Raw genomic sequence first — 13454 nt, 5'->3', positions numbered from 1 at the left:
ACCCATTGTGAGATTTATCTAACTCTTCTACTCTTTAGTGTAGATAATACCATATGTATTAAAAAAAATATAACTTGCTTATTGGGAACCAAAAACTTACTAAAAGGTCAAATTCAAAGCAATAATATCATAATCGTCAAATTATTTTCATCTGAATGATGTGTCACTACATATGTCATTGAGTTTATATAAAAAACAAAAAAACAAAGTAAGATTTAGGGTTAGCTCATATTGAATGAATAAAAAGCTTCGAGATGACAATACAGTGTGAACCTTAGTATTCCAGAAACTCTCTTATAAGTGATTTCTCTCACTTTTCATATTTAGGTTGCTAAGAGAATCTTTAAAAGAGATGTTAAAACTGCCAAGTAGACAAATAACAGTAAAAAATAGCAACAGACTCTCTTCAATCGAGCTTTCAATTTCTTACGTGGCACTGAGTAAATTGAAGACAAAGTCTTTTGCTGTAAAATTTATTAAATGATTTTCTAAGGGATCTAATGCAATATATAATAAATGTTGTTGTGTTGTGTTCAAGTATTTGATTGGTTGTCTTAATAATTGGACCTCACAAATAGATAAAGAAAAGTATAGAATGACTTATTATTTAGCATATTAGGCGGAGCAAAAAATTGTACAAAATATCAAATTACCACTTAAGCCATCAAATATCATTTTGATGTTTAAAATTTGACATCTCCCTTAAAGATGCTCTAAAATTTAGGTAGAATATTTGCTACGTAACAATTAATTCTCATTACAAAATATCGCAAAAACGTATTAAATAATACATAAAAAATTTATACACACTTATTAAATTACGAGTAGAATAAATAAAGATGCATAGAGACAAAAATACTAAAAATAAACAAAAATAAAGACAAGAGGGTAAGATCCGGTGGAGGCGCAAAGGGCCGTAAATGGGGTCAACGGTTTGCTCAAGAAACAGATAGATCCTCAAGGACTCGTATGTCATGACGTAGCTTTCGGGGCATGCCCCATGCTTTGCCTTTACCTTCACTCACAATATCGACAACAAATATTACCAGCTTCAGCAACAGTTTCAATTATGAAAACCGATTTCTGCAAATCGCGTGGAGCACTTGTTGTCGTTAGAGTTCATGTTTACAAGACTGACAACTTACTTTGATTCCTAAAAAAAATTAAGTTTTCACCGTAAGATCACTTAATAATATGAGAAGTAACGCAAGTACTTTTGAAACACATGTTAGGTTTGCTATCCCCGATGTTTGCAAATTATTAAATTTGACATGTTATTTTGTTTGCAAATTTTTCTATAAATTTAATCTCCTTAACATTAATTTTTGAAAAATAACGAAACTCTTCAATACGATACCAAACAGCTCTAAGTTTTCTTATAATATTTACCACAATACGTACCAAAGGCTTCAACATTCACCTACTCCTTTGCTATAAATACTCACCCGACCAATCATTTCGTATTCATTCGCACATCCAAACTTTTCTCTTCCTCTTTGGCACTAACCCGCATTTTCTTTCTAATTAGCACCACCACCAATGGCGGCTGTCTTTGCTCTCTTTCTTGTGGCTTTTGCCACCGTCTTCGGCAGCTCTGCCGCTGATCCCGACATGCTTCAGGACATTTGCGTCGCCGACCTCACCGCCGGTAACTTCCTCTTCTTCTTCTTCTTCATCTATATTTCCAGTGGTTCAGTATTCTAGTGCTAAAAGTGAACACAGAAATCCATGTCAAAAGAACAGAAGAAAAAGAAAGAAAAAACAAAAGTTGCCACTTTTTCTTTGTCCCCTCAATTATTGCAAATTACAAGTTGACCCTGTTCATTGGCAACTTTTCATGTTATAATGATTTCAGGAGAGATTTGGTATTTTCTTTATTCTTTTCTGTAACTTGCTGTGTTAATATTCTTAGCTTTTCTTTTATTTATAATTTTTTGCTGGTTATTCACTTTATTGTGTTTATGTCTGGTAATCATGTTCTTAATTGTCCCCAAGAATTAGGATGAGCATCCCATCCGGATTTAAATGGTGAGGGTCTTAGGGATCCTCACATCCTAACCGTTCATCATATATCGTGCGGTTCGTTTTTGTCAGGTACTATTTGTGTTTAATTTTAAATAATAAAATTCAAATGATTTCTGATCAAACGATATACGATGAACGGTTAGGATATGAGAATTCCTAGAATCCCCATCATTTGGATCCGGATGGGATCCTCATCCCAATAATTTTTCTCGTTCAGCCATTAAACATATACTTGAAGCTGATTAAGTAAACCCAATTCATGATTTCTGGAAAAAAAAAATTCCATGATTTGATTACCCGACTCTCGCAAAGCGGAGAGTCTTGTTGGTTTGGGATCGCCCTTTGATTAGCGTAATTTTCTCTCACTTTATTGTTGTTGAGCCTACTAATCATGTTTCTGCAAGGAGCTTATAGTTCGGTTGGTTTAAGACCATCCTCACTTGCACCAGAGGTTCCGAGTAATAAGAACCCTAATTAGCCCCCAACAAACAAGCACATTGATCCACTAATACACTAGAACCTGATTAAAAGTAAACCCAATTCATGATTTCGGGAAATTAAGTCTCAGTTTTAGTACAATTTTTTGCTTAATCCAAGTGAATTGTGGTAAATAACACAGCGGTGAAAGTCAATGGATTCGTCTGCAAGAACGCAGCAAATGCAACAGCAGAGGACTTTTTCTTCACCGGACTAGCCAAACCAGGCCTCACCAACAACACATTCGGCTCCTTGGTGACTTTAGCCAATGTCGAAAAAATCCCCGGCCTCAACACCCTCGGCGTTTCGCTTGCCAGAATCGACTATGCCCCCGGCGGAATTAACCCACCCCACACTCACCCCAGAGCCACAGAAATTGTCTACGTTCTTGAAGGAGCATTGGACGTTGGATTTATTACCACAGCAAACAAGTTCATCAGCAAAACTATTAAGCAAGGTGAAGTCTTTGTGTTCCCCAAAGGGTTGGTTCACTTCCAGAACAACAATGGGAAGAGTCCGGCTTCGGTGATTGCCGCATTTAACTCTCAGCTGCAGGGCACCCAGAACATCGCCCTCACGTTGTTCGCTGCCACGCCGGAGGTGCCGGATAATGTGCTGACCAAGACGTTCAAGTTGGGAACCAAGGAGGTTAACAAAATCAAGTCTAAGCTAGCGCCCAAGGCCTAGAGAGCTTTTTCGGTTCTGTGTTGCGTTTGTTTTGTAATTTGATGGAAGGGGGTGATGATCCTTGTATTTTCTCTCTTTGATTAGTCCAAATTGGTTACTTGTTTTGTTCTTCAAGTCTTCAAATGAAATCAGCTGCCTACCTTACCAATCTCACTTCATAAATAAAGTCTTGCCTCATACATTGCCCACTTTCTAACTAGAAATTCACCTAACACTGGACTTTTCAAGAGTTAAGAGTTTAGAGTAAGACGCTCGCACCCGAGTTTGAAACCAAACTTCTATTCAGAGGATAAATTAGGGCGATTTAGATCAGATCTGAGGTAGATCCAACTTTCTATTCACTCATGGAATCCAAGCGATCTGGGAGGGACCATTAGTTAAATCCAAAAAGAAACAATAAAAGAAGGGCATGGAGGCAATAATTAAGAAAGAATAATCAGCATGGTTGGGGGAGATTAGGTGGATAATATGTTTTCTAAGGGCAGAAAGACGACTACATACAAACCACTTCACAACAATGAGAACAGAGAAGGATGATTAAATATGTTAAAAGGTTAGATATGATAAAATGAGCCTAAAGTTAATATTTTAGCGTTAAAACCATGATTAGTTGTAGCTAATGACACTAACTATTGTTTAATTATCATGGTAACGTTTCAGCATGGACCTATTTATTTTAAATTAACGTTTAAACCACGACGATGTATTAACTACTACATTCCGGTGGAAATATGATTTCCGCACGCCTATTTTCTCCTTCCGCACTCCTCTTGATTCTCTTTTGATCCGTTCGATTCAAAGACTTAAAAAAGAGTGGAAATCAACAATGCGACAGCCAGTTCAAACACAAAGATAAACTGCATTTCCATAAAAATTAGAAGTACCATATCGAAATGTAACCAACAATACATAATGCAGTTAAGACATGTCTAGAACAGCAATGTAGAAAACACGATAAAAAGGTAAAGGTTTTACTTCAATCCAGTCTGCTGCCTGCCGTCGGGGATTGCAAATAGAACAATGGGCTTTGACGGCCTGAGGTAGGGAACATCGCATCGGAAATATCCTTTCCTCTCGAGCTGCAATATGTCCCCACGCTTGAGATTTCGCATGTTGGAATCCCCAAGTGCTGCAGTCTCCTTTTCGGTACATGGGTTAACAACATCAACGAAATCCTCATCTTCTTCGAGCTGCAATCACAAGTTACAAAAACAAATATGTAACTCAGCCTGTACATATTACATATATCACTTGCAGAAGAAAAAAAAGAATTAGCTAAAACGTTTTGCTCAGATCGGTCTTTTATCACTTATATTTCTATCTTATAATATGATTTTGGAGATAAACTCCGCATATTTCCCCCTCAAACATGAAATCTTCCATACACTACAATTAAAGGTACACATATGAAGCATCCTTTGTGACCGAGTTAAGCATCAGGCTGTTAAACAAACTACCCCAACCCCAAGTTCCCTTCCCATCCTTACGAAAAGAAAATTCAAGGTGTTTTACAATTGACAGACTAATTGATTAGTAATACGCTAAGGAAAAAAACTTCACATTTGTTGATTGGCACGTACCTTCTTCTTTGTTATCAGATGATCAAACTCCATCAATGAGAGCTTAACAAGCTCATCTGATTCAGGGAGCCAGGTGAGCTTCAATTTTGTGGTCTTGACAGAACCCTCGGGATGCAAGACCCCTGTGAGTTTGAGATTTCTGTCTTCGTCCTTCTCAATTCCCTTAACTATGGCATTCCCCCAATCCATCAAGGTTACTTCCTCATCTACTTTGATGGCCTCCGCATCAGCATAGTCTAGCCATATCCTCCTTGTGTATGTTGTTGCCTTCTCCCCAGCACCTTCATACTTCTTATGCCTAGGAATGATGCGGACAAATGGTTTCTCAGGACCATTGGTCAGGGTCAACAACACGCGGCGCTCTTCGATGACGGCAGTATGTCTTGGGCATACAGGATCAATTATCTTCTTATTAATAGTCCAGAGTTTGTCCCACTCCATGAGATTCAGATTTTTCGAAGCCCCCTAAAATTAATCAGAAGAGTGTATAAATTGAATTTTCATCTAATGTACACAAACTAGTACCGATTAAGGAAAAACAATTTAAGGACATAATAAGAAGCATTAGTCGGGCATTATATATATATATATATATATACATCTGTTATAGGCATAGCTCATAACTTCTTTATGCATAATACTAGGACAGACTAGTGTCTTACCTGCTCAAGAATGAATTGTATTAAGGCTTCAACTTTGAGACCTCTGCGCACAATTCCTTGGACAGTTGGAAAACGAGGATCGTCCCATCCACTAACCTTCTCATTTTGAACGAACCACAATAGCTTGCGCTTGCTGAGAAGCGTATAAACCATGTTCAATCTACTAAATTCATAGATATGAACTTTTCGCAGTCCCATGTCCTCTTGAACTCGATAGTACTGAGCATTGCGATCATGATACTCACTAGATCGAAGTGCATGTGTGATACCTTCTATGGAATCAACAAATGGACAAGCAAAATCATAAGTTGGGTATAAGTTGTACTTGGACCCAATCCGATGATGTGGTGTTGGATTGCAGCGATAATAAACTGGATCACGGACAGATTTGTTTGGATCCTGCATATCCAGCTTCCCACGGACACAGCACTCCCTACCCCTCTTAGACCCATCAATCATCTCATTCCATAATTTAAGATTCTCATCTAGACTGTTGTTTCTACATTTTGATTCAATGCCATCCATCCTTTCTTTCTTCATCTCCTCACGTGGCGTATCATCAACATATGCTTTACCCTGGCGAATCAAATTCTCAGCCATTTTCATTAACTGAGGAAAGTAATCTGAAGTATAGGTAACCTTTTCATACTTGATACCCAAAGTCTCAATATCCTTGAGAATATTGTCCACAAACTCATTGCTTTCTTTATCAGGATTTGTATCATCAAACCGCACAATAAGCTGACCCTGATACCGTTGAGCAAAATATTGATTTAATAACGCTGCTTTTGAGTGCCCAATGTGAAGATAACCACTGGGTTCTGGCGCAAATCTCAGTCGAACCTTCCCAACCTCTGCTTCAGGAAGATCTACTTCAAATGTTGGTTTGCTTCCTGCTTTACCTTTCTCAGATGCATCTCCATTTGCACCCTTTGACTGCGGATCAACCTGATTGCCTTTTGCTTTAGCTGCAATTGGCTTTCCTGAGCCTTTCTTGCCGATGAAGGTAGCAGTAACTTCATTCAGAGCATCACCATATCCAGCTAATAGGGAATTGAACCACCGAGAAAGGTTTGGATACTTCTTTGAATTCCTCAAACTCTCCCATCTTTTCCCAGTTCCTGCAAAGAAAAACGTGTTAGGGCCGGTTTAAGATTGCCTTTCTGGCAGCCAACGTTTGATAGATTAACTTAAAAAGCACTTCTGGGTCATGGAAGCGCTTTATCGAAAAAACACCTGCTAGGTGCTCCTTCAGAAAGCACCTCCTTTGATAAAAATTAACAATGGTTGCAATAAAAGCACGTCTAGCAGAAGTGCTTCTTACAGAAGCCCCAAAGACCCAAAAAGCACTTGCATTTATGTTACTTGTCCTTAAATTTCTACTTCTTCATAATCACGCTAAAAAACATCATAAACAACGTCCAACAAACCGTGAGGGAAGCAAAAGCTATACCTGCAAGACCGGACCAGATTGCGATATCCGCGATCGACAAAGATTGATTGGCGAAAAAAGTATTGCTTCCCAAATATTCATCCAAATGCTTACAAGCACTCTCAAATGCAGAACCCTGTGAGAGCACAGGCGCGTACTCAAGCCACTCATCAATCTTCCCAGCTTCGAATGCATTCTCCCCATACAATTTCGCAATCCGACCCATATATCGAAGAAGTACATTTTTTCCATGCAATTTCAACCTAAATCCACAGATGCATTCAACATCTAATTTAACCCTTCGCAAAAAAAAAAAAAAAAAAAGACTGATATAAAAAATAACCATCGGAGAAAAGTAATAGGGTTTAGGGTTTACCCATTGGAGAACTGAAAAGAATAAGGGGAATCAGGAGGGAGAGAGGCGTCGGTTGGGAGAGAAATCCCGGCGAGCTTGGCCGCGACGAGCTCCGCGAGCGGAGGGTTCTCGGCGGGGAACGAAACAACCTTAACCTCCATCGTCAAAACCCAAGGTGTAGATTTTGCTCCTGGACTAGTTGCTTGATTGCTGGATTAGAATTGAACGAAGGAGATGAGATGAAGAGAGAAACGACGAACGAGGGCGACGATGTGCGAATCCAGACAGAACTGATTCGGTGGGCACACTAAAACCCTAAAACTCAAAACTGATGGGCCGTCGCAGAATCTTCCTTCCGCAATTAAAAAAGTGGGTGGGAGAGAGAAGGTTTGGGTTACAGGAAGGCGGTGCTATTCACACTCACATTTTTTTTTTCTTTTCTTTTTTTTACTTCTCTTTTTGCTCGTTTTCATTTTAATAAAGAGAAAATGAGAGTGTGAAAATTGACGAAAGCAAAGTGAAGCCATAGATAACTCTATTTAAAATGAATGGTCGGATATTGGCACATATAGAAGAGCACGTTATTTCAACTAATGTGATTACGCTTATGTCTGTAAGTGAAAAATGAAATTAATTCCTACTTTATGAGTGGACTATAGTGCTACATGCTTGGGATTTAAGCAAATTTGTTTCCTTCAACACTAATTTTTCCCAATTTTTCCACCATTTAAATATTGTCACCTATTGAGATCAATAAAAACAATCTAATCATTTGAATGACCAATGTCTTTTTATTTTAATTTTCTTTAAAAATGGGATTAGCTAGTGATAAAACCACGGCAATCCATTTTTTTAGAGGTTTGGAAGACTTACAGAAACATTTCAGCTTTTTTATAGAATTCTGGGGTATTTGTGCCCAAATGCATTTAAGATTTTCTACATTTACACTAACATTTATATTTTGTGATCTCCAAAAACACTTCGGATGACTTTTAAATTCTGCTATGGATGTAAATAGATTTCAATATATTTCATACATAGAACAGAATTTTACAACCCGCAGCATCGTGCGGACTCAAATGCTAGTTTGGACTAATCAAAGAGAAAATACAATGATCATCACCCCAGTCCATCAAATTATAAAAACACAAAGAAAAAGCGGCCCTCTAGGCCTTGGGTGCTAGCTTAGACTTGATTTTGTCAACCTGCTTGGTTCCCACCTGGAACGTCTTGGTCAGCACATTCTCCGGCACCTCCGGCGTGGCAGCGAACAATGTGAGGGCGATTTTCACTCTGCCCTGCAGCTGAGAGTTGAAGGCGGCAATCATGGAAGCCGGGCTCTTCCCATTGTTGTTTTGGAAGTGAACCAACCCTTTGGGGAACACAAAGACTTCACCTTGCTTAGTAGTTTTTCTGATGAGCTTGTTTGCTGTGGTAATAAACCCAACGTCCAATTCTCCTTCAAGAACGTAAACAATTTCTGTGGCTCTGGGGTGAGTGTGGGGTGGGTTAATTCCGCCGGGGGCATAGTCGATTCTGGCAAGCGAAACGCCGAGGGTGTTGAGGCCGGGGATTTTTTCGACATTGGCTAAAGTCACCAAGGAGCCGAATGTGTTGTTGGTGAGGCCTGGTTTGGCTAGTCCGGTGAAGAAAAAGTCCTCTGCTGTTGCATTTGCTGCGTCCTTGCAGACGAATCCATTGACTTTCACCGCTGTGTTATGTACCACAATTCACTTGGATTAAGCAAGAAATTATACTAAAACTGATACTTAATTTCCTGAAATCATGAATCATGAATTGGGTTTATTTTTAATCAGGTTCTAGTGTATTAGTGGATCAATGTGCTTGTTTGTTGGGGGCTAATTAGGGTTCTTATTACTCGGAACCTCGGCTGCAAGTGAGGATGGTCTTAAACCAACTGAGCTACAACCTCCTTGCAGAAACATGATTAGTAGGCTCAACAATAATAAAGTGAGAGAAAATTAAGCTAATCAAAGGGCGACCCCAAGCCATTGAGGCTCTTCGCTTTACGAGAGTCGGGTAATCAAATCATAGAACTTTCTTAATTTTTTCCAGAAATCATGAATTGGGTTTACTTAATCAACTTCAAGTATAAGTTTAATGGCTGAATGTGTTTAAATATTGGGGACAATTAGGTACCGTTTAGTATGTGAGATGAGACAGAACACACTCGTCTCACGTTTGGTGCGCCAAATTGTCTGGGACATGCTGTCCCGTGAAACAAATTTTAGTCATTTTTTTGGTTTCACCTTCCCCCTGAAGCGACTTATTCCAGCCCATGGAACACAAAATTATAATTTTTTGGACAACAATACCCCTATTTTTTTTTCATTAATTCCATTGTCCACCCTCCTTCTCTTTCCCATAGCCTCCCTCTCGTCTACCCTCCCTCTTTCTTGTAGCCTCCTCCTCCTCCACCACAAACCCAGCAACCCAACTATGGCTAACCCAATCCCAGCAAACCCAGCTTCCTCTCGCCTCCTCCTTCCTCCCTGCTAGTCCCACGACAAGAGCGTCGCCAGTGACACCCAGGACTCGCATAGCAAGCATCGTCAGGCTTCTTTCGCCGACGACAAAAAGCGCAAAGAGGAGGCCAAGGCCTTTGTTGATGATGTCGAAGCTCCTCCACCACCGCCTATTCAGTCCCTCTGCGCTCCACCTTTTTCTCCGACGCCATAACCATAGCCAGGCCGTCATCGTAAGCCTAGGGAGGAGGACGACGACAACGCTACATGGAGGACGATGACTATGTTGCAGAAATTGATTGAAATGAATTTGCAGATCTGACGAAGCCTCTGTAAATTGAAAAAAAAAACAATTTGGAATTTTTCTGTGTTTGATTTGAAGAAAAAGAAATTAAAAGAAGAGAAATATGGGTTTGAATTGAAGAGAAAGAAAATGAAATGAAGAGAAAGTATTGGTTTGATTTACCAAGTTTGATTTTTACTAGGAGCAATCTGGGCATGCGAAGAACAAGAAGCATATGGAAGAAGAGAAAGTAGAGAGACAGGGGAGGGAGACAGAGTCGAATAAAAAAGTGTGTAAATAATAAACAATTAATAAAATGAATTAATAAAACGACAAAAAAGTATTGATATTCGCTAGTGAAAAAAATAGGGTGCTTTAGATTTTGGCCCTTATAATTCATGATTCCTACATAAAAACTCATCTACATTTAAACGTCTAATAAAAGCCCAAATTTAAAATCTGTAGCCACATTGAAACACTATTGACCTACCAAAACAATTTATTTACACCCATGCCACTTTCCCAAATCCCTAAATTTATTCCAAATTAAAAGTTGTAGAAAAAGTGAAATAAAATATATAAACTGTTGTATTGCATTATTTGTATCCATATCATACCAAAACTTTACCTTTTTGTGATATATATATTTTGCATTAATTGGGAAGTAAATTAATTTGTTCCAATTATTAAAAAAAATTATACTAAATCCGTATTATATATTTTGAATCAAATAACGCTTCTCTAACTTGTAGGGAAATTATTTTTCATGTATTGTTGCATATATTAGGCACGTTTTATTGTTGTATAAATGTAGGTATGACATAATATTTTTCAATATAATACATCAAATTATATCACTTCTTGTTATGGGAAAATTATTCTCCATGTATTAGTGAAAAAAAGATATTATATTACACACGGGGTATAATTTTTTGTAGGTAAATTATTGAAAATTAATTTGTTCTAATTAATAAAAAAAGTACACACACACACACTACACCTAGATATATATATATATATATATTTTTTTTTTTTTTTTATTTTTTTTTGAGAAAACCTAGATTATATATTTTGAATCAAATAATATTTTTGTATACAAGGTAGGTAAATTATTTTTCATGTATTATTACATATATTAGCCTATTAGGGACATTTTTTGGTAAAAATATATAAAGTAATATGTATATGATTGTTTGTAGGTAAAAGATAAAATCAAAAGCATGATCCAATTCCTAAGTTTATGCAATATTTTGTTGTAGGTATACAATATTTTACATAATTGGAAATGAACATTTCAAATAGTAGGTAGGTAAATTAATATGGTCTAATTATATAAATACACACACACACACACATACAGTGTGTGTGTATATATATATATATATATATTTATACACATTTTGAATCAAATAACATTTTTGTACATGGTAGGTAAATTACTTTTTTTTATGTATTATTACATATATTAGGTTTTTTTTATTGTAAAAAAAAGAAAATATATATATATATATATATATATATATGAACTCATAATGCCAGATACATAGAATTAAGCCAACAATTCTCATATTTGATATTAATATGCAATGAATTTTTTAACATTAATGTCTTATTTTTCTTTTTGCAAAATCATTAACTCTCTTTTTACAATCTGCATAGAATTAAGGAACTTTAATGAAAAGCTCCCGGTACTGTTCACTTTAATGAAAAACCATATTTTTACACTAAAAAGTTAATCTTGGTACTATTCACTTTATCCTTTATTTTGTCCTTATCGTTAAAACTCAAAGTTTTCAAGTCATTTTCATTAATTTTCCTTAGAATTAATTGTGCACATCAAACATGCAATAGGGGTGTTTTAGGCTTCTAAAAATTGTAAAATGTGTAAAGTAATATGTAATTAATGAATTCACTTAGGTGGACCCTAGTCACTGGGTTTTTTTGAGTAAAAAAATTATGTCGGGTTTTATATGGAAAAAAATTGAATTTGAAGGGTTAAAGTCATATTTTCAGTAAAAAAATATATCATAGATAAGCATATCACATAAACATTGCATCATATAACAGACAAAATAAGGGTAAGTTAGTTATTTAATCTTTTGATTCCATTCGCCATGTGCTTAACAAACGCAGAATGGAACAACCGCCCCATTCCATCCTGCGTGTACCAAACATAGCATGAAATCTTCGTTCCGTCTCATTCTGTTTCGTCTCATTCCATCCCATTCCATTTTGTCTGCGTATCAAACGGTACCTTAGGGACATGATTACGAGACATAAACACAATAAAGTGAATAACCAGCAAAAGAATTATAAATAAAAGAAAAGCTAAGAATATTAACACAGCAAGTTACAAAAAATAATAAAGAAAATTCCAAAGCTCTCCTTTAACGAAAAAATCCTAGTACTGTTTATTTTAACAAAAAATCACATCGTTACACTAAAAAGTCAATTCTGATACTATTCATTTTACCCTTTATTTTGTCCTTATCGTTAAAACTCAAAGTTTTCAAGTCATTGTCATTAATTTTCCTCTCCTAAAATCATTAGAACATGAAAAGTTGCTAATGAACAGGGTTAACTTGTAATTTGAAAGAATTGAGGGGACAAAGAAAAGTGGCAACTTTAGCTTTGTTTTTCTTTTTCTTTTGTTCTTTTGACATGAATTCCTGTGTTCACTTTTAGCACTAGAATACTGAAACACTGGAAATATAACAACAACACGTGCTCGACATTACGCGATTTGCAGAGATCGCTTTCCATAATTGAAACTGTTGCTGAAGCTGGTAATATTTGTTGTTGGCATTGTGAGTGAAGGTAAAGATTATAATAGTGGGTGGGTGGTTGAGAGATGGTTTAGGGTTTAGGAAGGCGGTGATATCTACACTCATATTTTTGTTTTTCCATACTTTTTTTTTTTTGCTCGTTTTTCATTTTAATAAAGAGAAAATAAGAGTGAAAATAGACGAAGGAGAAGTGAAGCCATAGATAACTCTATCTAAAATGAATGGTCAAATATGAAGAGCACATTTATTTCAACTAATGTGATTACGCCTACTGTAAGTTTAAAATGGAATTAATTCTTACTTTATGAGTGGACTATAGTGCTACATGCTTGGGATTTAAGCAAATTTGTTTCCTTCAATACTAGATTTTCCCAATTTTTCCACCATTTAAATATTTTCACTTGTTGAGATCAATAAAAACAATCTAATCATTTGAACGACCAATGTCTTTTATTTTATTTTTCTTTAAAAATGGGATTAACTAGTGATAAAACCACAGCAGTCCACTTTTCTAGAGGTTTGAAAGACTCACAAAAACATTTCAGTTTTTTTATGCCACCATCGTGATGTTTACCAGCTTCGAACATCGAATCCAAGATGAGCCGTGACCAAAGTCCCTTTATTACTTAAGCTAAAACAAAGCCGAACACATTAAATTACGGACAATTACAAACTTCATCC

The 13454-nt window shown here is 36.6% G+C and overlaps 3 protein-coding genes and 1 long non-coding RNA gene across 5 annotated transcripts; 1 reads left to right on the top strand and 3 right to left on the bottom strand.

Moving 5' to 3' along the window:
* Window positions 1-732: 732 nt before the first annotated feature.
* Window positions 733-1584, bottom strand: LOC126619533 (uncharacterized). 2 transcript variants are annotated; one of them, XR_007622097.1, is made up of 2 exons: window positions 1446-1584; window positions 733-1153 (listed from the first exon to the last, which is right to left on the bottom strand). It is a non-coding gene; the product is annotated as an uncharacterized LOC126619533 (long non-coding RNA). The 2 variants fall into 2 exon arrangements; XR_007622096.1 differs by having other exon boundaries at window positions 1402-1536.
* Window positions 1436-3298, top strand: LOC126619532 (rhicadhesin receptor-like). Its single transcript, XM_050287928.1, has 2 exons — window positions 1436-1648; window positions 2645-3298. Exons 1-2 carry the CDS (start codon window positions 1540-1542, stop codon window positions 3187-3189), a joined length of 654 nt encoding a protein of 217 aa, XP_050143885.1. The 5' UTR covers window positions 1436-1539; the 3' UTR covers window positions 3190-3298.
* Window positions 3299-4028: 730 nt separating this feature from the next.
* On the bottom strand, window positions 4029-7662 carry LOC126619531 (glutamate--tRNA ligase, cytoplasmic). Its single transcript, XM_050287927.1, has 5 exons — window positions 7240-7662; window positions 6885-7126; window positions 5432-6552; window positions 4770-5234; window positions 4029-4379 (listed from the first exon to the last, which is right to left on the bottom strand). The coding sequence occupies exons 1-5, from the start codon at window positions 7377-7379 to the stop codon at window positions 4161-4163; spliced, it is 2187 nt and encodes a 728-aa protein (XP_050143884.1). The 5' UTR covers window positions 7380-7662; the 3' UTR covers window positions 4029-4160.
* Window positions 7663-8369: 707 nt separating this feature from the next.
* On the bottom strand, window positions 8370-9936 carry LOC126618272 (rhicadhesin receptor-like). The gene is made up of 3 exons (XM_050286322.1): window positions 9588-9936; window positions 9379-9465; window positions 8370-8929 (listed from the first exon to the last, which is right to left on the bottom strand). Exons 1-3 carry the CDS (start codon window positions 9934-9936, stop codon window positions 8385-8387), a joined length of 981 nt encoding a protein of 326 aa, XP_050142279.1. The 3' UTR covers window positions 8370-8384.
* Between the last annotated feature and the right edge of the window lie 3518 nt (window positions 9937-13454).

This window comes from Malus sylvestris, chromosome 4 (assembly GCF_916048215.2).
Source record: "Malus sylvestris chromosome 4, drMalSylv7.2, whole genome shotgun sequence".
Lineage (NCBI taxonomy): Eukaryota > Viridiplantae > Streptophyta > Magnoliopsida > Rosales > Rosaceae > Malus > Malus sylvestris.
The sequence above is the reverse complement of the archived record's forward strand: the minus strand, read 5'-3'. Positions and strand labels throughout refer to the sequence as shown.

Bases quoted from the DNA above. Each gene is read 5' to 3' on its own strand.
- LOC126619532 (XM_050287928.1), top strand. From the start codon at position 1,540: ATGGCGGCTGTCTTTGCTCTCTTTCTTGTGGCTTTTGCCACCGTCTTC. The intron at 1,649-2,644 runs GTAACTTCCTCT...TAAATAACACAG, and splicing joins CGTCGCCGACCTCACCGCCG to CGGTGAAAGTCAATGGATTC.
- LOC126619531 (XM_050287927.1), bottom strand. From the start codon at position 7,379: ATGGAGGTTAAGGTTGTTTCGTTCCCCGCCGAGAACCCTCCGCTCGCG. The intron at 6,553-6,884 runs GTATAGCTTTTG...TTTTCTTTGCAG, and splicing joins AATCTGGTCCGGTCTTGCAG to GAACTGGGAAAAGATGGGAG. The intron at 4,380-4,769 runs GTACGTGCCAAT...TTGTGATTGCAG, and splicing joins ATCTGATAACAAAGAAGAAG to CTCGAAGAAGATGAGGATTT.
- LOC126618272 (XM_050286322.1), bottom strand. From the start codon at position 9,936: ATGACGGCCTGGCTATGGTTATGGCGTCGGAGAAAAAGGTGGAGCGCA. The intron at 9,466-9,587 runs GTGGACAATGGA...AAAATGACTAAA, and splicing joins CTATGGGAAAGAGAAGGAGG to ATTTGTTTCACGGGACAGCA. The intron at 8,930-9,378 runs GTACCTAATTGT...TACATAACACAG, and splicing joins CTCATCTCACATACTAAACG to CGGTGAAAGTCAATGGATTC.